General features: G+C 38.3%; 1 protein-coding gene across 1 annotated transcript in view; it reads left to right on the top strand.

Moving 5' to 3' along the window:
• The window catches only part of LRP1 (LDL receptor related protein 1), a 255,697-nt gene that overhangs the window by 95,321 nt on the left and 136,139 nt on the right, over positions 1-24,237 (top strand). Inside the window, exons 8-16 of the mRNA XM_075199407.1 lie at positions 6,235-6,457; positions 7,761-7,950; positions 13,410-13,553; positions 14,561-14,797; positions 18,969-19,149; positions 20,699-20,921; positions 21,590-21,779; positions 22,177-22,302; positions 22,970-23,110. Coding sequence (XP_075055508.1) covers positions 6,235-6,457; positions 7,761-7,950; positions 13,410-13,553; positions 14,561-14,797; positions 18,969-19,149; positions 20,699-20,921; positions 21,590-21,779; positions 22,177-22,302; positions 22,970-23,110 — 1,655 coding nt within the window. The remainder of the gene's footprint in view (positions 1-6,234; positions 6,458-7,760; positions 7,951-13,409; positions 13,554-14,560; positions 14,798-18,968; positions 19,150-20,698; positions 20,922-21,589; positions 21,780-22,176; positions 22,303-22,969; positions 23,111-24,237) is intronic.

Genomic DNA, 24,237 nt, shown 5'->3' with positions numbered 1-24,237 from the left:
TTTTGGCTTTATGTAATGCGCATTGAACCGTTTAATATGTTGGACATAGGGATTACATGATATGCTAGAATCACTGGACAGTATATTTTTTTCCATACCACACGTCTCCTTTCCTTTTTGTTATACTTGACTGCACCAGAATATCCTTTTATCACTATATCATTCAAGCCAAGTATTCATTTTTTCAACCCACCATACTGAAGAAGCTTGACTTGCACTGGAATAAATACAAAGAAAAACTAAATGATAGGTTTGATTCCTTTTTAAAGGAGAGCAACTATTAAAATAGAATAATAAAACCGTTTACATAAAATAGAATTGAACATTGTATTTCTGTAGTTGAACAGTTACATAAAAGCTGCATGTTCCCGCATGATTTTGAAGTTCTATTACACACACCCTTTTACATTGAATCCTGACAATAGCTTTCCTCTAGCAAGACCTACATCTTTGATGCTTGAATTGTAGCATTCTTAGCGCATGAGTACCGTGCGACAATTGGTAAACAAGTGTTTCCTAGTTTATTATATCTAATGTTAGTCGTCTCTCTGAAAAAATGTTGTATCATTGTTGTAATTATTTGAAGCACATTTACAAAGGAAGATGTAATGTTGTGGCACGTGGGCACCTAACTTTTCAGAGTTCAGTAGTTGTACTTCTGGTTCTCTACATCCCATTGAGGGCTACAACATGAAATAAGGCTCTGAGTAGTTGTTTATTTTTGTTAATTCCACGTGTAAGTGGAATTACTATAAGCGCCCCCCCCCCCTTACACGTGTGAAGGAGGGAGTCTGGGTGCTGAGTTTTTATTAATAATTACCATTTAAACATTTGATTTTTGATGTCACCCCCCCCCCCCCCCCCCCCCACCCCCCCCACCCCAGTTTTTTTTAAAAAAATTTGTGCTAGATTGTGAAACCATAAAAGACTCTTGGGGAGGGGAAACAAAAGCACCTCTGTCCTTAAAAATGTGTTGAGCTCACGAAAATTTTATTTCCATATGTAAAATAAACTTGATAAATTTGTCATCGTAGTTTAGCTAAAATGGATGTTCTACAAAATGTTTGCATTTGTGAATGTACTTTAAAAGTATGTTATTGGGACAATAGTTTATTAAATTAAACTTGATTTTTAGTTCTCACTGCTTTCATTGTTCACAAACAGTATTGTCTGAAGGTTTTGAAATGCAGGATCTTGTATATTTCAGGCTTAACGTGTACACATTGCCTATACAGAGTCGCTGCAGTCGTTTTGTGGATAGAGCGAACATTAACACAATACACATTATAAATTCACTGGGTTTTTGTTAAACCAGATGCATGCGCTAATCTCATAACCGTTTGGTCAGCCCATGGCATAGCGGCTTCTGCTGCGTGTAGGTGACTGGGACACTAAGTTGTTGGTTTTTTTTGCTTTTTTTTTTTTAAATGGTTATAAAGATAATCTCCAAAAAGTAGTAACTATCCCAACTAAACTGCGATCGTTCCTATACTGACAACATACAAAATATTTTGCCCTTGAATGCTGCAGAAATGTCTTAAATCTCTGCTATACTGAGCTTTAGCTGTTTGTTTTGTTTTTCTTCTTTTGTTTCAGTGACATTGAGCAATTAAGTTTGATTATGCAATTCTGAATTTACAATGACCTTTTGTCCTCTGCAATTTTTGTTTTTTTTTGTTAGCTGACCTGGTTGTGCTGAGTAGTTAAATGTGGTTAATAACCGCAGCCAAGAGCACTGTGGTCTGAGTTGCTGCATATGATCAGACCTTGCCTGAAGGAAAGTGAAAGATATTTTCCTAGTATTTGGTAAAGATGAACTTGTTGAACTTTTTGAGAGTCAAAATTTTCTAGGTTTATGTCCAAAGATAAAAGCGCTGGTTGAGCTTGCCTAGTTCCATGCATTGCTGTACGTTGATTGCTATGTACCACCGCAAGCCACCACTCGTTCTGTGCTGCCCCATCGCTTTCCCCTCCAGCCACACATGGGGGCATAAAATACATTTTTTAATAATTTTTAAAAAAGTGGTAAAATAAAATACGTTTAGACACTTAATTGTGTGTGCTGGATGCACCCCAATGCATGGTCCTTAGTTGTCAGTTAATAATACATTGCTCCTATCAGTTTATGAATAGAAATTGCCAACAGTGATTCTTCGAAATTCAGTCAAAGTAATTACTGAATCCATTCCAAATAGCTGATTAAATATTGCCCACTGGAGAATCACGATGCATCCCGACTGACATTGTTCTCTTCCATGCACTAACAAATGTCGCATCTCTATAGCCTTATAAAAGAAGATTACATCCTCTGGGACACTTATTTTTCCTGGATTGTACTGAGGGTGAGGGGGTCTTTGTGGATGCTCTTTTTGACTGTGTGATTATTAGTAGCTCTTGTATTTGCTATATAGCTAAGTAAACAGTACTGCAGCATTGCCCTCACCCAAATACCACAAATCACAATAGATTTATGTACTTGTCATTAGTGCTCTTCACTATATAGGTGTACAAATATACAAGCAATTTATTATGATCTTAATTAGTGCGTTTTTCTGTCCACTATTCCCCTCCATGTGCCGCGGAGTCCTTCCAAAATGCTCGTGAATGCACTCTGGGGATGTAACATCGCACCCCATAGAGGTGTGCAGGAAAATGTGTGATATCCGTTTTTGGGAATTGAATTCTCCCCATTGACTGCTTCAAAACACATTTTTTTCTCTGTCATTGTTTTTAGTACCATTGTGATATTATCAACCAGTGTATTTTATTAAAAATGTAAGATACCAATTTTTTATTTTTTTTGCCCCAACTGAATGGAAGTCAGTACTTGCACATTGCCACAAAACCCTTACCTTACACAATCTCTTCACTCATTCATACAGCAAGAAAAGACAATGTCAGAAACAAAATGCCTCATGTCAGTGGTGATAAACCCCAGTACCTCTCTTGCCCTTCCTAATGCGCATCTTCTACACTAAACATATTCTTCAGTGACTGTGTGCGCTCTCCTGCCAGACAGCTAAGCAGTGATTTCGGAATGGCTGCGAGATGCACTGGATGAATCGTTCAAGACTTTATAGTATAGAGGAACCCTGGCCAACACCTACAAAAGGCATTGCTTAGCGATGTCAGTGTTGCTGACCTAAGGTACGTGTTATAGGAGGAGAGTGGGTCAATATCTAGGAGGACCTTTTTGTGTATTGTAAATTTGAAAATCACTTTTAAAAAGTTTGCTGGAAGTATGAGCACTACAAATATGCCTTAAGGAGACACATGCAACCATCAAGCATGAACATGGCCGACTCAATAACCAGCTTGCTAGAAGTGTTTTCTAGACACTCAAATTCATTTTTCTGCTTCTCACACATTGCCTTGCATGTATTATATGTAACTGGTACTAGTTTGGATTTCAGAATATTATGTAGTGACTGTGGGCATATAAAGTCCTATAACTGTTAACAAGTTATACTACCAAATCATTTGCTCTCACCACAAAGAAGTCTGGATACTTTGTAGGTTTCTTCTGATTTTGTAAATACCACATTTATTATAATATCTTTATGTAGCACCACCACCATATTGCACTGCACAAGGAATATATTAATCATTCACTGTTCCTTTCTCATTGGTGCTAACAAATGATTCACCACTGCCCCCCCCCCCCCCAAACACACACACACACACACACACACACAATCTACCGAAATATTTGGCAAATTTAAAAAAAAAATAAAAAAAAATGTTTGACACTGGGAGAAAATCGAAACCCACACAAATACTGTGAGATTGTGCACGGGTTGCAAAAGAGGATTACTAAGCACTGTGCCCTCCAATGAGTATTTATTTGGGGGTTTATTATAGGGTAATGTTTATTTCTGCCTATTGTCTGGGAAGTGGATTTGCAGCTCTGGCTAAAATGTGTCCCAGCTGAATGAGTAGTCTGCAGAAATAAGGAAACACTGTAATATTTGTTAAAAAAGAGTGTAATTTTCCTCTTGTTTTCTTCAATTACTCATAGCACAGTGATTTATTTGTCTTTCACAAGAAATGTCACAACACCAGCACTTCCCAAAATCAGAAATTTTGGATATGTTACAGTATTGCTTAATGATAAACATCTGGTCCCTTTAGCTTGCACGAGTGGCAAGAATGGGAGAAAATAGAATAGCTTACAACATCCCCCTCTTTGTCAATGTTCCACCACCCTCATGTTTGGTGAACCTCGACCTGATGTTTGCACTCCGTGGCCTTTGCTGTGCGCCACTGTCCAAATCAGATCTTTATCAGCCTTGTCAATTCTTAGTTTTGTATCATTTTCTTGCTCAGAATAAAATGTGGTTTTATAAGTAAAATGTTTTATTTTTGTGTCTTTGTAACTTTATATAATTGCTGGAGTGATTTTAATCACTCAATATATCATGTAGAAGACAAAACAAAGTGCAGGTATCCTGAATTAATATGTCCTTTTATGGATTATATTTTTTCAGTTTCTTGTGTATTGTCATATTTTATAGATAGTTATGTTTATATTCGTATATTTTTGACTGGGTTTTGGTTAGTTAAAATATGCAAAGTGGCTGCAGTTAGGGCTAGATAAATATTTAGTAATTAATATGTAGGGAACACATCAGTGATAAGACTAATTACTGTACAATTCATTATACTGGATTAATACTGAGCCTGTATAACTGTACTTTATAAATTCCAGGTTGTTTTTGTTTCACCTAATCCTGGACTTTTTCGTTTTTCCATCACTAAGGAAAGCCATTATTATTTCCCTGACGTGACTGTTGGTACGGTCTGCAATTGACGGCTGATGGAGTAGGCCAGCTCTGCATGTCATGCTGATATATTTTTCACTTGACTGAGCATAGTTTGTGACCTTTTTTCCCCATCCTCTTTGCAATTATTAGAGCCTTTTTTATATTCATCGAATTGAGCGATCCTCTTTGTCACAGAGGGAGAATGTTTTATTTACACATGAATTTAAAGCGATTGGCCAATTCCACTCACTCTGTGCATTAACCCTTAGAGATGAAGTGTGACTTGCATACTTTCATGTGAAATAACTAACTGTGTATTAGCTGCTCATATAAATGTCAATATTCTGGGATTAAGGATTCTATGTATAACTGCTAAAATTACTGAAGTATCAAACACATTTACCGTCTAGGCTTTTATTCTTTTAAAGAATAACTATTGTGGAATTTAAGTGGAACATATGTTCTAGTGTTTGATCTTTTGATCTTATTAAAATAAAAAATATCTGGGTTAAAAGTTGTTATTCCCCCCCCTACATTATACTCCCCTCATTCTAGTCAAACATTTATCGGTGTTTGTTTGCAGGTTGCTGGATGTGCTTCAAAGCTCCTAATATGATCTGCTGAGCAGCTTTATGACCAGAATATTTCTAGAGGTCTGCAACCAAACCCCGATGTTAGACTTTGTTTTACATTACAATATGTATGTGTGTCTTTTGGGGGTAAAATATAATTTATTTATTTTTTATTTATTTTTTAAACCTGACTTGTGGAATAGGAAACCTTTTAACATAAATTTTTACTTAGGGTAATTTAGTTGCAGCCACATTGTCGACTGTAGTGTGTGTATATATGTGTATATGCGTGTGTGTGTGTATATAGATATATATCTCTATCGATAAATAGAGATAGCTATTTTGATCCTTGCTAGAGTGTGACATATTTTCTCCCTCATTAGGATCATATATTACTATTCACTTACAGTATATTAGTGATTCTGCAATGAATTTCAATTAGGTTAATAGGCAAGTAATTACAGCTGAGAAATCTGGTTCACATAGTGACTTCTTAAAAACACAATGTCTCTTAAAGTATAGTCCTCTTCTATGCCTGATGGAGGCAGACTCTATTCAGGCTTAATCAGTATTCGGTACAATGTACAGGGGCTGGCTGGGCCAGTCCCATAGTGGGCTAGCTTGGTCTGGGTCACTGGGCTATCTGCATTTTTTTTTTGTTTCCTTTAAAATGTTCTTAATAGACTGCTGAGCCAAGTCCTGCCCTTCCCCCTGGCCTAAAAGTTGCCAGTCAGCCCCTGGCAATGGAGCCTTTTTGACACTGTGACTAGTTCCTAGGGAGAGAAGTGCCATTCTCATTAATATTGGTGCAACCCACAAAATGGTTGCCTCCGCTGTATGTAAAGTAATAAATAACTGGATAGAAATGAAAATAATACCTGAGGACTTACTTTTTGCAGGAAGGTATTTTTTACGGATTATGGGCAGATTCCAAAAGTGGAGAGATGTGACATGGACGGCCAGGACAGAACCAAGTTAGTGGAGAGTAAAATTGTCTTCCCGCATGGGATTACTTTGGATCTGGTGAACCGTTTGGTGTACTGGGCAGATGCATACCTGGACTACATTGAAGTGGTGGACTATGAAGGCAAGAACCGCCACACCATCATTCAGGGGCTGCTGGTAAGGCAACTATTGATTGTACTGGGGTTTGTTTTATGCTTTTCTTTTTGTAGTATGTTGGAGTAAAGTAATTTCTTGAAATACATGCAATCCTGTGGTATAAATACAGCTTTGAATCACACAATGTTAATTAATAAGGGTAAGTCGTTTTTTAATAGGAACTATAGTAGAACTATTTTTCACATCTCATTAACGTACAAAATATCCTGGTTATGCCTAATGGACTTGGCAGGAGCGAGGAGCCTCCCCTGTTCTGTTGAGACACTGCATAGTGTTGGCTCCTGCTGAAACGTGCCCAAGTGAGAGAAGCCGTGGTGGTCCAGTTTTGGGGACCAGTTTTGTTTTTGGTTGAATTATCTTTTTTTATTTCTAAAAACTAATATGCTGAATTTGAAGTAGTCGCCCCATCTCATGAGTGCACTGTATTTGTATACCAACCCACCCAGCCTGTTTCTAAATTACGCTGATGTTGTGACCATAGAAAATAACTTTACAGCACCTCTCTACTCATACACAGACATAGGAATACATCCTAAAAATAAGTATGTAGCTATGTTATAAAGTTTAAAAGTAAATATATATGAAACAGTTCATAACACTATTTTATAATATGTGCATTTCAGTTATAAACTGAATCTGTAGAATAATGGGGCAATGAAGGCTGTTTCAGGCAGCAATATTTTGTGTGGCAGTAAGGGCAACTGAAAGTCTAAGGGTGGAGTGGGGGGGGGGGGGGGGTCAATTGGCTGTATGTGCCGCAGGTCAATATAGTGCAGAATCTCCACTTTTCCGCATCTCTTTTGGATGCGAGGAAAACTCTGACGCAAAGTGTCTCCGCGGACTGTTCTGGAGACATCTCGCGGCCAATAAATTCCTTCCTAAAAGTGATTTTTGCCTGGTTAGTATATGTAATAATAATTAAAGTGGCAATATTTGTTTTTATAGAATATGCTTTAAATTTTTTAATCTTTTAGTTTTATTTAAGCGATACCATTTAGTTGCTACCTCAGATAGCCATCTATCCATGTCTAGGAAAACACTGCATAGAAATGTGACATTAATCTTTTGGACTAAAAGTGCCAATTTGGATGTGCAGTAAGTGTCCTAATATTAGCATCTAGTTGTAATCTGAAGCATTTACCTTGTTAGGTCCGACATGCACACTGAAATACATAGAACAATAGTGTCATTTAATGCACGATTACTATGCTTCCTGTAATTAGATCATGGCAGCAAGTTTCCAAGTTTCATTTATAACATGCTTAGTATTCATTTTTGTTTGTGTTTTTTTTTTTTCTCTCAGATAGAACATTTGTATGGCCTCACTGTTTTTGAGAATTACTTGTATGCTACAAATACCGATCATGCCAATGTGCAGCAGAAAACCAGCGTCATCCGTGTCAATCGTTTCAACAGTACAGAGCACCAGGTGGTGACCAGGGTGGATAAAGGTGGAGCTCTGCACATTTACCACCAACGCAGGCAGCCAACTGGTAAGACTGGTCCTTAGTGAGTGTGAAAGTATTTACGTAACTTTAATCTGTACCTGTGAGTAGTATGGTTATCAAGTGTGTGTAATAGTACAACTAATGTATGATATTTCCTGCTCTGTATGAACACAACATTCATAAATACTGTATTTTTCTGATGCTGTTTGGCCTTTAGTGTGTCTGACCAATTCTCTTATCCTAAGGTGCTAGGTTGCGTTACGGAAGGCTAGAAACAAGAGCAGCATTGTAGGTGATGGAAAGAAAATGGGTGCATCTCTTAATGAAATCCCTGATTAGATAAAAACGGCTATCTCTGATTATTTTCAGGAAAATACCTTGCAGGAGGTCACGCTGGGTGTCCTCTGGGAAGCTCACAAAACCACCATTCATGGTCAGCCTATTAGCGCAGTCTCATAAGCTAAACAGAAGGCTGCCCTTGAAGTCTCCTCCTTAGAGCAATGCCCTTCCGCCCTTCTAGCTCAACACAAGCAAGTCCCTGATTCCTCTCTGCTGTCACATATCGACTCCCTGAAGGGTCAACTTAACACCCTTTTGTCTCCCTTTTACAGAAAATTCAGCAGCGCTTCTATGACAATGCGACTTTTTACTTGCCTGAAAGCTTCGTCAGAAGCGTGCCCAGGGGCTCATAGACAAACTTCACAGAAAATAAACTAACTCTGTGACATAGGACCCTCTCGCCATTGTCATTGAATTCAGGGACATTTATGCTTCTCTATATAACCTTCCTGATCCCTGGCTCCATAAGGATCTTCTGTCGGAGTCGTATTTAGCTAACACCCCTCTCCCTCATCTTACCCAGCCCCAACTTTCTTGTTTAAATGCAGATATCGCCTCTGTTGAAATAAAGGTTGCTATAAAATCCCTCAAGCCCTCCTTGACCCCAGGTCTGGATGGTTTTTCGTCCCAGTATTATAAGTTTGCAATGGTCCTCACTCCACACCAGACGACCTTTTACAACCAAATCATTGAGGGAGCATCCTTGGTTCACCCGAATCAGGTTGGGTTTATACCAGTGAGTCATGACCCTGATTATACTAGTAGGACCATCAATCTGATCCACTCCAATCATGGCAGCAAACTGCCCTCTTTAATAATGGCTTTGTTTGCTGAAAAGGCGTTTTAACCTCATCTCCTGGTTGTTCATGCGTGGTGTGCTTGCATCAATGGGCTTCTCTGGTATGTTTTTGATGCACGTTTTAGCTCTCTACCGGTCCCTCTCCGCCACTGTCATGATTAATGGCCTTATCTCCAATCCTTTTACAGTTGCAAACAGCACTCATCAAGGATGGATCTACGAAGAATTAGTTTGCCTTATACGCAGATGATGTTTTCATGAGCATACCCCACTCTGTCATCTCTCTTCCTACCCTCCTTTCCGAACTAGACACATACGGACATTTCTCGGGCTACAAGATAAACCCAAACAAAATGGAAACTTTAGACTTCTACATCCCACAAACTGATAAATTAAATTTAACTCGCACATTACCATTCACCTGGTATCTATAGAAAATTAAATACTTAGGTATCTACCTGACTAAACACTTTCTTCAACTTTTTCATGCCAATTTCCCCCACACCCTATACCCGAATAAAGTCAGACCTAACCACATGGTCCCGCCAATTAATTTTATGGATAGGCAGTATTAACACAGTTAAAATGAACATACTCTCACGGTCTCAATATCTTTCTCAGACCCTCCCTATCCAAATATACCTCCCTATGTCTTCAAAGTCCTCGAATATGAAAGATCCAAATTTATTTTGGCAGACTTCCACGCATATGGCTCCAACTGCTTCAGAGATCCTCCTGGGGTGGAGGTCTCTGTATCCCAAACTTCAAATGATACTATCTTTCGGCCCAGCTTGCTCAATGTGTCCGGTGGAACGGTCCTACGTCCTTTAGGGCTTTGGTATCTCTTAAGCTGAAGGTCTTTCTACTTTCCCCTGCTTCCCTCCTCTGGCTCCCAAGGGTGCATCGACCTGAAAAGGTTCTGACTCACCCCATGGTCTCCCACTCCCTGGCTGTCTGGGACTCAACTTCCAGATTATACGGTTTCTCTTCGCAACCCTCCCCCATAGTACCTTTTTTCAACTCTCCGGAGTTCCCTCCAGGATTGCTACCCTCTGCGTTCTGACTCTGGCACTTCGAGATATCCAGTGGCTAAATGATATCATCACTTGCAGCACCTTTTCGCCAATTCGCTGACATCCAAGCTGCATTTGTACTGCCTGTACAGTTTTTTTTTTTGGGGGGGGGGGGTTTCCCCTAGCATCTGCAAATCCGCAATCTTCATTTTGCTGTTAAATCCCGTCTCACATCTCAGCACCTTACCACCATTGAGGCATTGTGCCAGCTCTGAGAATCAACGCCTGGTCTTATCTTCATGAGACTCGTAGGGAGGGCTGGTAAGGGAGGTCAGTTCGGAATAAATAGTGAAGTAGCGTGGGAGCGTGACCTAGGCGACCCTCTTGACGAAGAGGACTCGACCGAAATTCGTGAAAATGCTGACTCTAGCTCAATTTGTTTTCAGATAAAAGAAAATGTATAGAGACTCCTGTTTCGCTGGTACTATGTCCCCACACATCTCCATAAGATGTTGCCTGACTCATTTGACAGATGTTGACATTTATGCTCTGGCGTAGGCTTGTTTCTTCATATATGGTGGAATTGCCCAAAGTTAACCCTTTTTTTGGTGGGAAGTCCTTGATGGAGGCCATTATTCAAATTAACCTTTCACTGGAGCCTAAATTTTTCCTCGTGCCTCTGGGTTTCTCTTTGGCTACTAAACACCGGAATAAACTGACCTGCCACATTATATCTGCTGCCAGCTGCCAAATTACCTCAGATAGGAAGCACACCGTTCCCCCCTCTCTTCCGACCGTGACTACCAGGATTTGGCATGTCTACCTGATGGAATTCATGACTAGCATTATAATCAACTGCTCTAAAACCTTCAACAAGGTATGGTACATTAGGTTGTCCTACTTTCAATAGTTCTCCCCCTTTACTTGGCTTACACACCACGCTCCACTCACACGTCCGTTTCTGCGACGCTGGCCTCTCTCTCCCTCCTTTCTTCTTTTCTCTCTACTCTACTCTTTTTTTTTTCTTTCTCTTTTTCGCTCCTTCTTTTGGACTCCGGCCCTGTCTGTCAACCTTTGCTCCCTTTTTATGTATTTAAATCTCGGGGAAACCCCTGGTCATTCTATTTTAATGCCTACATTGACTCTTAATACTGTTCTCTCTGCCTAGTGGAGGTTTCTCTTATTTGTGCACTTTATTTCATGTACCACTGTACTCAGATCCTGTTGTTTTTTTGTTTTTGACCATTAATATAGATTTGTTTAAAAAAATCAATAAAAAGAAAACCCCGATTTAGATGTCTTGTATTTCTTTTCTTTTTAAGTGCTCTCATGCATCAATTTGGAGATTGGTGAAATCGCGCTGCACCGATTTGAACATTCTACGTGGTTACATGAGTTGCACATGCAAAGTTTGTGTGTGGGAATTTTAGAATAGATGACAACTTAGTGGATATGGTGCCCAATTTGCCCCAATGGCGATATTTGCTTTTTACATTTTCTGTCCATGTGTTTCACTGCATTTAATACTTTTTTACACGCTGGCCTAGTGTAATTAGAGGTGAATGACATTTTCACCTCATTCATTCACATTTTCCTTCAAAATTTCGTACATTTTGCTGGCAGCATGTAGTCCGTCAAATGCGGTGCGGAATAACCTTTCCTTAGACTGGCGACACACAAGCACACCTCTGTGAACTAGCTGCTTTCACCACAAAAACGAAGTTGCCGTGAAAATTCACCCACCTTATAATTAATTAATAAAAGGTGTGTGTTTTAAAGTGTCGCATAAATCACCTGTGTGACATTCCCCAAACTGTAGCAGCCACGGCCATGGAATCCAACGCTGCATTTTTTTATTGACGTTCCTGTATCTCGTTAAAATATCTTTTTGTTTGTGCACTTAGAAAGCCAGGCAGTTACAGGATTTTTTAGAGTCTGTAGTAATGTACATAGTAGTCAATAACTTTTTCCTTTGTGTTATAGGGTTTCCTTTGTTATTGCTTGACTTTTGTGGACTGATTATTCACTGCATCCTTTTGCTTTGTGTAATCAAACAGCTGTGTGATGATAAAACTGACCTTTCACAGAGAGGGAGGCTACATATAAACTGTGTTCTTTGTAATTTTACTGCTCCTAGTTCCATTTAGTAAATGTTCTGTTTGACAACGGGCAACAAGCCTTTTTTATTTTTTTTATTGTGGCTCTGTGTACGTTACGTGTAAATAATGCATTTGTAGATTTGTATTAAACATAACCCTAATGAAGGAGTTGGCCAAACCGCATATTAAAAGACGCTTCTACCTTCATATTCTTTTGCTGCCCTGTTATGAGGCAAAACTGCTCTTTTAGATTTAATTGTACAATTGTATCCCATACAGAGAATTCTGGCCAAAAAAGGCAATTTTACCTGAAGTATATACATGGCTGGAAAATGGTAAATGAATTGAAGCCACCTGAAGGGGGACATTGCCTTTCTTCCTCCATAAACCAATAATTTCAATCCAATGATGCATTTTACTATTAAATCACAAAAATTCCCAATAATGTAAAAACCACTTGGTTATTGCTGTGTAATTCTAGAAGTAGTGGTACATTTCTATGCCAGTTAGAACAGTAATGCCTATTTTGTATGCACATGTAATAACTAACCTGGAGTTTCATAGCTAGAACAATTATGGCTGCAACAATATTTCTTGACTTACATTAGTAGTAGGTTGAGAATATAGGCAACTAATATTAATTTAATGGTACCTATGGCATTACACAAAGTTAATTCAATAGTATTTTAAATATTTTATTATAGGTTTTATAGTAGAAATAAAATGTGTAAATATTCAATATTTGCAACATGTGACCTCTTGATTTCATTTTATTTTTAGTTTACAAACAGAATTAAATATGACCATGCAGAATAATACCGTTACACTGCACTGTCAGGCTGGTTACCTTTAGGGTGTGAGATGAAAATAACTGAGATCCCTGATAATGAGTTCTTAAATTTGGGAATATCATTATTGGGCTTGGTGGAGAATGACTGATGTTGGCCTCTGTGTACTTAGTCTGTGATCACTATGCCCAATGACATCACTCTTACAGTGGATGCCTAGAAACTAAATGATTTCCCAAAACTAGAGACAGTTTAATATTACTGGAGTTTATATTCCCTACTTTACAGTCACTTGCTGTAAAAAGATAAGTACTTGTAATGGACATCACTGCTGTACAGAATGATCCTGAGTGGGTTAGAACTAAAGTGATCCATTGGGCTGTGCTATATGAATTTATATTGTAGGAATATTGTCATGGTCAGTGTTTTATAGTGCAATTATTGCTTTTCTTGTATATCCATCCAGTGCGGAGCCATGCCTGTGAACTGGATCAGTACAAGAAGCCCGGAGGATGCTCAGATATTTGTCTTCTAAGCAGCAATCACAAAACCAAAACATGTCGTTGCCGATCAGGGTTCAGCCTCGGGAGCGACGGCAAGTCATGCAAAAGTAAGTTTTGCACCTCGCCGATGCAGTAATATTAGAATGATATATTTTTTTTTATTTCACCTTAAGGTTTTATTGTACGTGGCACTTTTTGTTGTTTTTTTTTTTTTTACTGATGGTACAATAACATATGTTAAATTATGAAAAATTGCTTGTAACAAATAATATCCAAAGGTAGATCTGTGTCCTTTGTCAAGAGAAAATATAGCATGGGGATGTATAAAAGAGTATAGGAGATCCTATGAATAATTAATTTATACTAAAGTTCAAACAAAGATGTGTTTATGTGACATAGCTTTTCCATGTGAGCCATAATGCAAATGATTGCGCCTTTATCTTCAATAATGAGGCATCGGTTAGCGCCATTGTCCCGTTATAGACTATTGTATAGGCCCTATATTATAGGGCATTGTTTCTCACACCCAGTCCTCAGGTACCCCTAACAGTGCATGTTTTCCATATCTCCTTGTTGGAGCACAGGTGTATTCATTACTGACTGACACATTGTAACAGATCCACTGGTGGTATAATTATAATGTGTCACAGTAATGGATACACCTGTCCTTCAGCAAGGAGATCTGGAAAACATGCAATGTTAGGGGGTCCTGAGGTCTGAGTTTGGGAAACACTGGTATATGGCATTACAGGACAAATTTTGTTTGGATCTGGAAAGTGACTTTTCAAGGAGATATTGACCCGTGACCAAAGGGAAGTCTAGACAATAGAAAGTGATTTCCCACGTCTGGAAAATGTGTGGACAATTCCACCAAATGTGCTGGAAGGAACCTATGTAGCCACAATTTGTCCAGCATTGCTGGGTAGCAGAACCATACGTTTTATGCAATTTATATTGGCAGAAAGCAGTGAGGAGAATGTATTAGTTTTGTCACTCTGTCTTACCCACGTGTGAAAAAGTGAACCCACAAGACCATATTTTATTTGTATTTCTTTTGTTTGTATTGTAGCATAGCAGCCTTCTTGTATACTAATTAGATGTTAATTTGTTTCAGAGCCAGAGCATGAACTCTTCTTGGTTTACGGTCGAGGACGTCCAGGTATCATTCGAGGGATGGATATGGGAGCCAATATCCCAGATGAACACATGATACCCATTGAGAACCTAATGAACCCTCGTGCGCTGGACTTTCATGCAGAGTATGGGTTTGTGTACTTCGCAGACACCACAAGCTTTCTGATTGGAAGGCAAAAAATAGATGGCACTGGTCGAGAAAACATTCTCCAAGAAGGTGGGAACTAATTAACAAATACACACAGTGCCTGAATCACTGTCTAAAGCTGGGTACACACTACACAGTTTTCATCCAATAATCAGCGAAATCAGCCGACATACGACCGCTCGTTCAAAAGTCGTGTCAGTGTGTGCAGTGACACAATGGTCGAAAGTCTGCCCAAATGGACGATTGTCGCCTCATTTGGTTGGTCGTACCGTTTAATATTTTCGTTCCAATCTCGTTTCCGTTGTGTAGTGTGTATAAACTTCTGACTGATCCACAACAGTGAGTACGAAATTATAGTCATTGGTCACGACAACATGGCTGTAAAAAGTCGCTAAAGGGACGTCCGCTCTTCCCTTTATCGTCCTAAACAAGGCTAGTGTGTATGCAGTCCATGGACCGAGCGATCGGACCATCGATCGCATGTAAAATCGCTCGGCATAAAAAGTTGGTCGAAATTTCTGTAGTGTGTACCCAGCTTTACACAGCAGTAAGATGTTCCTATCTCTAACAGACCACACCCTTTTAATCAATGCCGTTTTTCTGTTTTCTACTAAAACGTTATACAAAAATGGGCCTCTTGTATGGCTTAAATCATGAGATTGAGGGGACATTAGGGTTGTATTTTATTACAGGGGTCATATTTGTGCATGTTATAATATTTTTTTATCGCTGGTAATCATTTATACGATGACCGGATCGCCAATACCAGATACCCCGTCAGGTATACACCTAAGGTGTATTCCCCGGCACACTGGTAATACTGACAGCTGGAAACAGTGACCGGAAACCCTGCCAACGAATGAAGAAGCCCATTATGTTTGCTATTTTAAGGACCCGCTGCATATATAATGTTCTTTAAAATGCCTAATACATTGTAGAGGTTAACAACGGCAAACATAAAGTGCAGCTTGAAAGTGACTGCATCGTTACCTGCTGGCTACTTCATTCGTCGGCAGGGTTTCGTCAGTATTACCAGTGTGCCGAGGAATACACATTCCTGTCGGGGTATCTGGTATCGGCGATCCGATTATTGTAAAAAGGTACCCCACCCATTTTTATGACATTGTTCATGTTAGGACAAAAAATACACTTTCTAGCAGAAGTGCAAACTGAAAGGTTCAAAATGCATCTTATTATAAGAATGGGAACAAGAAACTGATCTCTGAGCCGTCTAAGACGGTGGAGAATTCAAGGCCTTCTGTGTGGAGGAAAAGGCTGTGTTCCCTACAACAAGGCATGGACCACTCCTATACATTCTATCCACCATTTCATATGAAATCTAAATTCTGCACTTCAGCTAACGCACCCGATTTGCAAGGAATGCCCTGCCCAATTCCTGCCATCAGCCACTAATTATATATATATATATATATATATATATATATATATATATATATATATATATATATATATATATATATATATATATATATATATATATATGTATATATATTATTTAGTGAGACCTAATCTCTTTGCTATTCTAATTGTACAGATTGTGCTTTGTATTGATATTGATAGTAGAGGTGGACATGGGAGAACATGCTTAAGTGTTCTTTGCATTCACAATGTTATGAATGGGGCCAAATGCAGGTCTGTGTGTGTTACATTGTGTGAGGGTTATTCACTTGTACCAGTCTGATTAGAGCTCTCTCTGTGAGTAGTCCTGATTAGGCAGTGTTGTATTCTGAGTCGGATTGTTGCAAAGGAATTGAATTAAAGAATAGTCCCGCTTTCACTGCCAAATGATCCCCCTTTCCCTCTCCCCTTGTTCCCGGAGGCTTATGCGTTCTTTTATGTGTGTGACATGAGCTGTCCAGCCTGGTAAAATCCAGCTAATTAACTAGGTGTTATGGTTCACAGATGTCTGTCTCACTAACATTTCAGCTGTCATTTACAGCTCAAATTTTGAAGGGAGTTGGAGAAAGAAAACCCATGCTTACTGCTTGATTTATAGCCATTGGCTTAATATACAAATTGCATTCCCAATTAAATATTAGCCAAGCAATCTATTAACTGGCTACATAAAATGGATAAGGGCAATATTTGTATTTTTGCCAAATTGAGTAAAGTGCCCAGACTGGTTTATCAAATGGATATAGAGGAAATACATAGTTAAAAGTTTACTTTCATAGCGTTTTTTTATACATATTCTATAAATATTCATTAGAGCAAAGTTATTTTGTACAAATAAATAATTTAAATATTTAAATTGTTTATTTCTCTTATCCACTTGCCTTTAAACACACAATTTACAGTAGCATCATTTGCCTGCTAAGCTGAGATAAAGCCACAGCCATTATTAGAGCGGTGCAGTCAGGCACATTATCGTAGTTATTGTGATAAATGCTGCTTGTTCTTTCTAAGCAATGATTTACTAATGAAGCATCTTTTAGAGATGGTTTCTCTTGTTAAGAAGAACTATGTAAACTGTACTTTATTATTGTTTATTTATAATGTTCCAATCCACAGACCTGAGTTTGTGATGTTGTATCCACGGACAAGCAAAACAATCAAATTTGCCCAGACAATTGAATTCCCTGAAGGGGGAGTTACCCTATAAGATTCTGTCTCATTTCAGTGATTTGGCTGAGGCAGCCGTCGGAACTGTTATTAAAGCCAGTGACTGGCAAGGCATAGTCAGATTTTATATTGATTACTATCATCATTAATGTGTAAAGCGCTGTGCCGGACACTGGGGAAAGCAGGAACAAATTCATACAGGCATGAAATCAATGGGTAGGGAAGGTTCTGCTCAGGAGAGTGCAGCTGAAGCAAGAGGAGCAGGAGTGGAGATTGGGACAGTTGTGAGTTACATTAGTGTGTGTGGGGTGGGATAGGTGGAACTAGGGGGTAAGCTGTAAAAAGAGATGGGTTATCATAGAGCGTTTACAGATTTGATTGTTGTGAGGTAGGGAATTCCATAAGTGAGTAGCGGAACGTGAGCGGATAAATAGCCGCTTTTATTTATTGCTTTGACTATCCCATAACGTTCGAATACAAATAAATCCATTCCAAGATTTCATTTTTTGGTCATGACCCTTCCTGATAAGTCACGATCTAAAATGACTACAATATCCTCAGCATAGGTATGTCAGCGTTGTTAATGGGCAATGTGGTGCAGGTTTTGCACATTGCTGGCTTATTGGTATGTCCTTGCCTTACTTGTTTAGCAAACAGCTTTTCATATGATGCTATAGATTGACTCAGTGCTAGTGTTTCTGTATTAGCCCAAGTGTGTGTGTGTGTGTGTGTGCGTGTGTGTGTACGTACGTGTGTGTGTACGTACGTGTGTGTGTGTGTGCGTGTACATTTGGCTGCATTTTGCAGGATTATATGAGTGCATGCAGTTCTTTTGTCTGTAGTGCAATAGTTGGTGTCTGGCTTAGGGCAAGTGGGGACTCACTATTCAATTTATTTTTAACACTAAAAGGGTCATTTATAAACTAATGTTTTAATATGTCAGATATCTGTTTTGTCCCCTTAATATGTCATACAATGCAATTTAGAATATTTAAGGCTTTACGTTGTAAGACTTTGGTAGATATTAGAATTGTGTTCCCTTTTGTTCTCCTAGTTTAACAAGGTTTTTATGGGTTTCACTGAGGAGAATATTTTCATTTTTAATTATAATGTTTAGCTTATGTACCGTGTTTAAATGGGGGAAAGGTTAGCTAAAGATTAAAAGTTTACGTTAACCTATCCACTTCACATTAAACCATGTTGACAATTTGTTTAGTTTTAAAAAACAAAAATAAACCTCTTATAGTCCTCTAAATCATCATACCCTAGCTAGAGTAGCAAAGTATAAAGTATATATTTTTTTCAACTGCTAGAATAGTTGATAAATGTATCCTTTACCCAGAATGCAACTGTCATTGAGTGGCTGCCAACATAGGACAGGTAGGTGATAAATAGAAACTGTAACAAGTAAAGCAAACGTATTACTGGAAATAAAATACCTAGCATAGGTCCTTATAGCCAATGTTAAGTATTTTACTTTCTGTCTTTCATGTTATTGGTCACAGTATGCACCACAGACGTTATGATGTAGGTGATAAGCTCACTCTTATAATAATAATAATAATAATAATTATTATTATTATTATTGAGGAAGTACTGTATATTGAACTTTAAGGAATATATTATTTTTAATGTCTTTTTAAATCATGTTTTAAAGGTATACACAATGTAGAAGGTCTTGCTGTAGATTGGATGGGAAACAACCTGTACTGGACAGATGATGGGCCAAAGAAGACGATCAGTGTGGCACGTCTAGAGAAGGCCGCACAGTCTAGGAAAACCTTAGTTGAGGGCAAGATGACTCATCCTAGAGCCATTGTAGTAGACCCACTGAACGGGTAAGATGTCTATGCAGGATATTTAATATATTTGTGGTGTAAAACCAAGTTTAATGTTTGTATACATGACACTAAATCAAAAATTGGCCTAATATCTCCCTGTATGTGTCTGGGGCCATCTTTAGAAATTTGCGTGTCTCCTTGTAATTATATTGTTGTCTTGGCATAAGTGGTCAGTTTGTGATACTGTTCTCACAATGAATGAATGGACCCATTCCTGCATTGCATATATTATAAGCTTGCATAACTCCTGTCAAATTAGGCCATTCCTTAAATCGCTCCACTTCTCATAGTCTCACTTCTTATTTATCGCCTTCTTTACTGGAATAATCCATGTTTACCTGTATTAGATTACCTCACCTAACATGTTTATTAAAACAATTTAGCTATTGGTTACAACTTGAACATCAAACGCCCTGTTGTTAAATCTAGTAAAGTGTTTTGCAAGGAGACACTAAGAGCCTAAAATGATTTATAATAAAGAACGTTAGTGTCACTAATCTCAATAGCAACTGTATCAAATATTAGAGCTATTTGAGGAATGGGAACCTTTTAGGTTAAGTAGTCCTTCAACACATTTAAAATGGTCATCTATACCTGTTTACAGCACCCAACAATATGCATATTTTGTTTCAGTGTTTGATTTGCATCTGTACTATATTTCACACATTCTCCTTTATTGTCATCAAATATTATCCTTCTCACAAACGTTTTAAAGATTCTCGAATATTACTCCCAAAACACTACACTATTTGTAATTTGGTGTCCCCGGTCCTGAAGCAAATCCTAAGCTGTCTGCTTTAAACACCATCAACTCACAGACTACCCTCCACATCCCATTGTAAAGCCCAGCTAACCATTATATAATGCAGCCATTAATAAAACACAATTGTATTACAACATTTCAGATGATTACACATCCTTTCACAATCCATCACACTCACAATGCAGCATCTAATCATTGGAAACATCACATTTGCCTTTTTATTGTCATAAAAGTGCAAATTATAAAGGCTTTTTATTGAAATTATTTTCCCGTTCTGGTGCCTGCTTGTTCTTGGGTGTAATTGGTTTTTTAAGACATAATGCCTCATGTACAGACTTCTTTTAGAGCTGGTCTAGTTATTGCAGTGTGTACACACTTTCAGCCACTAAAGAACTAATATGAAGAATGTCTTACATCTGATACGTTGATGTGATATAAATGTCATTTTGCAGAGGTCCTGCTTGTCTATACTTCTGCTGACACATACATCTTGTAATCCATTTGTTTCTGTCTCATTTAAGATAAAATAGTGGTACAGCTGTAATTATGAACATTTTATAGACATCTAGTTCATGTCGTGTTCTGTTATGTTATTGTGTTTAATTCTTTGTTTTTGTTCACCTATTACACTTATTCTTGTAACACATCCAGTTTAACGCTTTGACACAAAACTGTGCCTGGTCTAAACAGTATGGCAGTAGTTTCTATCCAGTGAGCTAGGCAAAGTGTACATTCCAAGTCATTCATAGCTCAATTTTTAATAAAGAATATGTGTGTTTTAAGGTGGATGTACTGGACAGACTGGGAGGAAGATCCCAAGGATAGCAAGCGTGGAAAGATTGAGAGAGCCTGGATGGATGGTACCAATCGCAGCATCTTTGTTACATCTAAAGCTGTTCTGTGGCCTAACGGGCTGAGCATTGACATTCCGAACAAGATTTTGTACTGGGTAGATGCCTTTTATGACCGTATTGAAATGGTGTACCTCAACGGCACTAGCCGCAAGGTTAGAAAGCTTTTTATTCTGTTCACATTGATGTCTTCCTGTGTTTCTGAAAAGCATTTTTGTTGTTTCTTTCATTTTCATACTTCAAAGGAGGTTATCGCTATAAAGAGATGTTCATAAAGATCAAATTTCCAACAGGACTCTCCTATCTCTCAATTAGCACTTGTATCCCACTGCTGGAACCCCATGGTTAGGGAGATACTCCCCTCACCTGGTATTCACTTGGATAGTTTTTCATCTGGTTCTACATTAGAAATGTTCAAATGTAATTGACACTCTGTGCTATGTGTCAATTGCGGGCGTCAGAAAGTACAACCTCAGTGGACTTCCAATCAACTGAAATTGACACTGTATTGAGTGTCAGCTACAGTATATCTTTTAATTCATAGCACCAGCCAATATATCAAGCAGCTAGAGGTTGACAACTTGTCGTTGTGATAGATGGAGCGAAGATCCAGCAGGAGTCTCAATGGAGTTCTTCAATACTTATTTTTAGATGAGTTCCTCATGTAACAAGTGTTATAAGTTTACATTTTTGCTATGTAAAATTAGTGTATTTCAGTTGTGCACATGCTTGCCTTGTTGTTCATGTGTCCTCTCTGCTTTGTTTCTCTTTGGACAGAAGGAGAGGAAAATAGTCTCATTGTTCTTTTTCTCCCTCAATTTAGGCCGTGTATGAAGGTCCAGAATTGAATCATGCTTTTGGTCTATGCCACTATGGTAACTTTCTCTTCTGGACAGAATATAGAAGTGGCAGCATTTTACGGCTAGACCAAGTGTCCAAAGTTGTCACTCATCTGAGGAATGAAAGACCACCGATCTTTGAAATTCGAATGTATGATGCCCAACAGCAGCAAGGTGAGGAATTCCTTCTAATGTAATCAAAAATGAAAGGGTGCAATTACAGTTAGGTTATTTTACATCTAAAATGCAGACATAAAATGCATTCCACAAAAACTACACATTTGAGTTGGACATATCTTACGGTACATGAAATTCAAAATACATGCCTAGAGGCACATCAAGAGTCACTAAGAGTATAATGATGCAGCGGCATACTTGAGACACCATTCATCATAGTCTACTTGATGATGGTGTTTTTATGTGAAAAGAAGGTTTTAAATAATAAGATTTTTTTTCTTTTTTGTGTTCCATTATGGCTAAGCGCCATTTCTCTGGTAGCCTTGATATCTTTGGTTATATTTTTATTCTTCTTCCCTGCTAAAATGTTTGTATTTGGAATTTGTTTTCATAGTGGGTTCCAATGCTTGCCGTGTAAATAATGGTGGGTGCAGCAGCCTTTGCCTGGCAGTGCCCGGGAGCAGGCAGTGTGCGTGTGCTGAAGACCAGATTCTGGATGACGACGGCGTCACCTGTAACGGTAAACATGTATTCTGTTCCTTTTAGGATCTCCCAGCAGGGTTTACTATCTCAAATCTGTAATTGCTGTGTCCTCAAATTCTAAAGTAGAAACCTCCTCAAAGGGCTTCTGAATGTACAGGTTGATCGAATGTTAAAAAAACCTATAAAAAATTCCCATACCAAGCCAGGAGTTACATGTGATATCCACTTTAATGTTCATTAATGGTAAGCTGCTCCCATTGACTCCTAGAATGGTGGGTTCCCTGCTTTGACATTGGAAAATGCTTGGCTAGGATCACACCTGAACAGATTTACCAGGCGGTGGTGCTGGAACTTAAAATCTGTCTTTGGAAAGACTGCCCCTATTGAATAAATAACTCCTAGTGGTTACTCCTTTAAAAAGCAGTTTATAGCCTTTAATGATTGGAGTTTATACCAGAACGTAACACAATTTAATGTGTGCAACATTTTCATCTCAGCATCGGTGTTAATGTGATCAATTGAGAGCTATCTATATGATCATGCATGTGCAATCAGCATTTTAATTGAATCCCTAAACAAGGCATACACTAAAATCCCACAGCATAGTGTTTGTTCCCTGATGTTAATTATGCCCTTGTTAATTAGATTTTTCTTTGACTACCAAATTCTTAATTTCACAAGCATATACTTTTCTCTGTTCAAAGGCAACCCATCGTACATCCCTCCCCCCCAATGCCAGCCTGGGGAGTTTGCCTGTACAAACAGCCGCTGTATCCAGGAACGCTGGAAGTGCGATGGAGACAATGACTGTCTAGATAATAGCGATGAGGCTCCTGATCTGTGCCGTAAGTACCCATTATTTGTAGTAGGGTGCTGTGGGGGGAAAATGTTCTTTGCTTTCACTCACTTCTGTGGATACAATAAGGAGCGCACAGCATGTGTTCTCAAATCCTAATCGCACACCAGAATCTCACATATTTTGATAAAAGCCGGACTGTTCATTATCATCTTGCATTATTCCAACTCAAAATGTTTTTTTGAAAAGCGAACTTCCATCAACGCAGGGAACAAAGACAAATCTACATGATGACTGTTTGAAATCTGTCAATTTTTTGTAGCATTTTGGACATTTCCGTTGGACAATTTGCATGCTGCTAAAACACATGCACACCCCCAACAGTCATCGAAGATTTCAGTTTGCTAAAGCTAACAATTTAGCCGAATAGGTTTACTTTGCATATCTTTGTGTCCGTGTCATGCCATGCAATAGAATGCAGGATAACACTTAGACTTGTGAACTATGAAATTTGTAATTCTATTGATACTTTGATTATAAGAACAGTTATCTGTGAATTTCCATATAAATGGAGCGTTTGTCTCCTTGGGCATAATTATTATATTCTATATGTACTATCAGTTGCACATATAGCAATTATATCATATACTTGGTACATATACCAGATACAGGGACTGTAATCCTCCCAATGGACATAATGAGATAAAACAATTAATGCAGGGCAACCTATTCTGATTATTTACCAGTGTACAGATGTCATTTAAAGGGAAACTTTCTTCTTCCTGTAACTCCCTCTTCCTAACCAGTAGCTTAACAGGTGTCCACTAGGTAACCCCCACTGACTGTGGGATTGAACCTAAATTTTAAATATACTAGGCAAAAGTGAATTGAGATTTCATCATTTTTTTTTTTTAAAAAAAAATTGAGTTCATGTAGCTAGACCAACTTATCCGACTGGACAACTGGCTTTACCCATTACACCTGACAAAAAGTAGTTTAGTAAGCTTCATGTAGAGCAATTACCTTTCTATTGTCAGGGATCTAATGCACAGAGAAGTGTCCCTTGTACTTGTGTTTTTTATGTAGTTTATAAACTTATTTTGAATGGATATAGAATAGGTATATTTAGATATACCTATTCTATATCCATAAGTTGAGCCTATGTAATTAAACATT

The sequence above is a fragment of the Mixophyes fleayi genome, chromosome 2 (assembly GCF_038048845.1).
Source record: "Mixophyes fleayi isolate aMixFle1 chromosome 2, aMixFle1.hap1, whole genome shotgun sequence".
Classification (NCBI taxonomy): Eukaryota; Metazoa; Chordata; class Amphibia; order Anura; family Limnodynastidae; genus Mixophyes; species Mixophyes fleayi.
The sequence above is the reverse complement of the archived record's forward strand: the minus strand, read 5'-3'. Positions and strand labels throughout refer to the sequence as shown.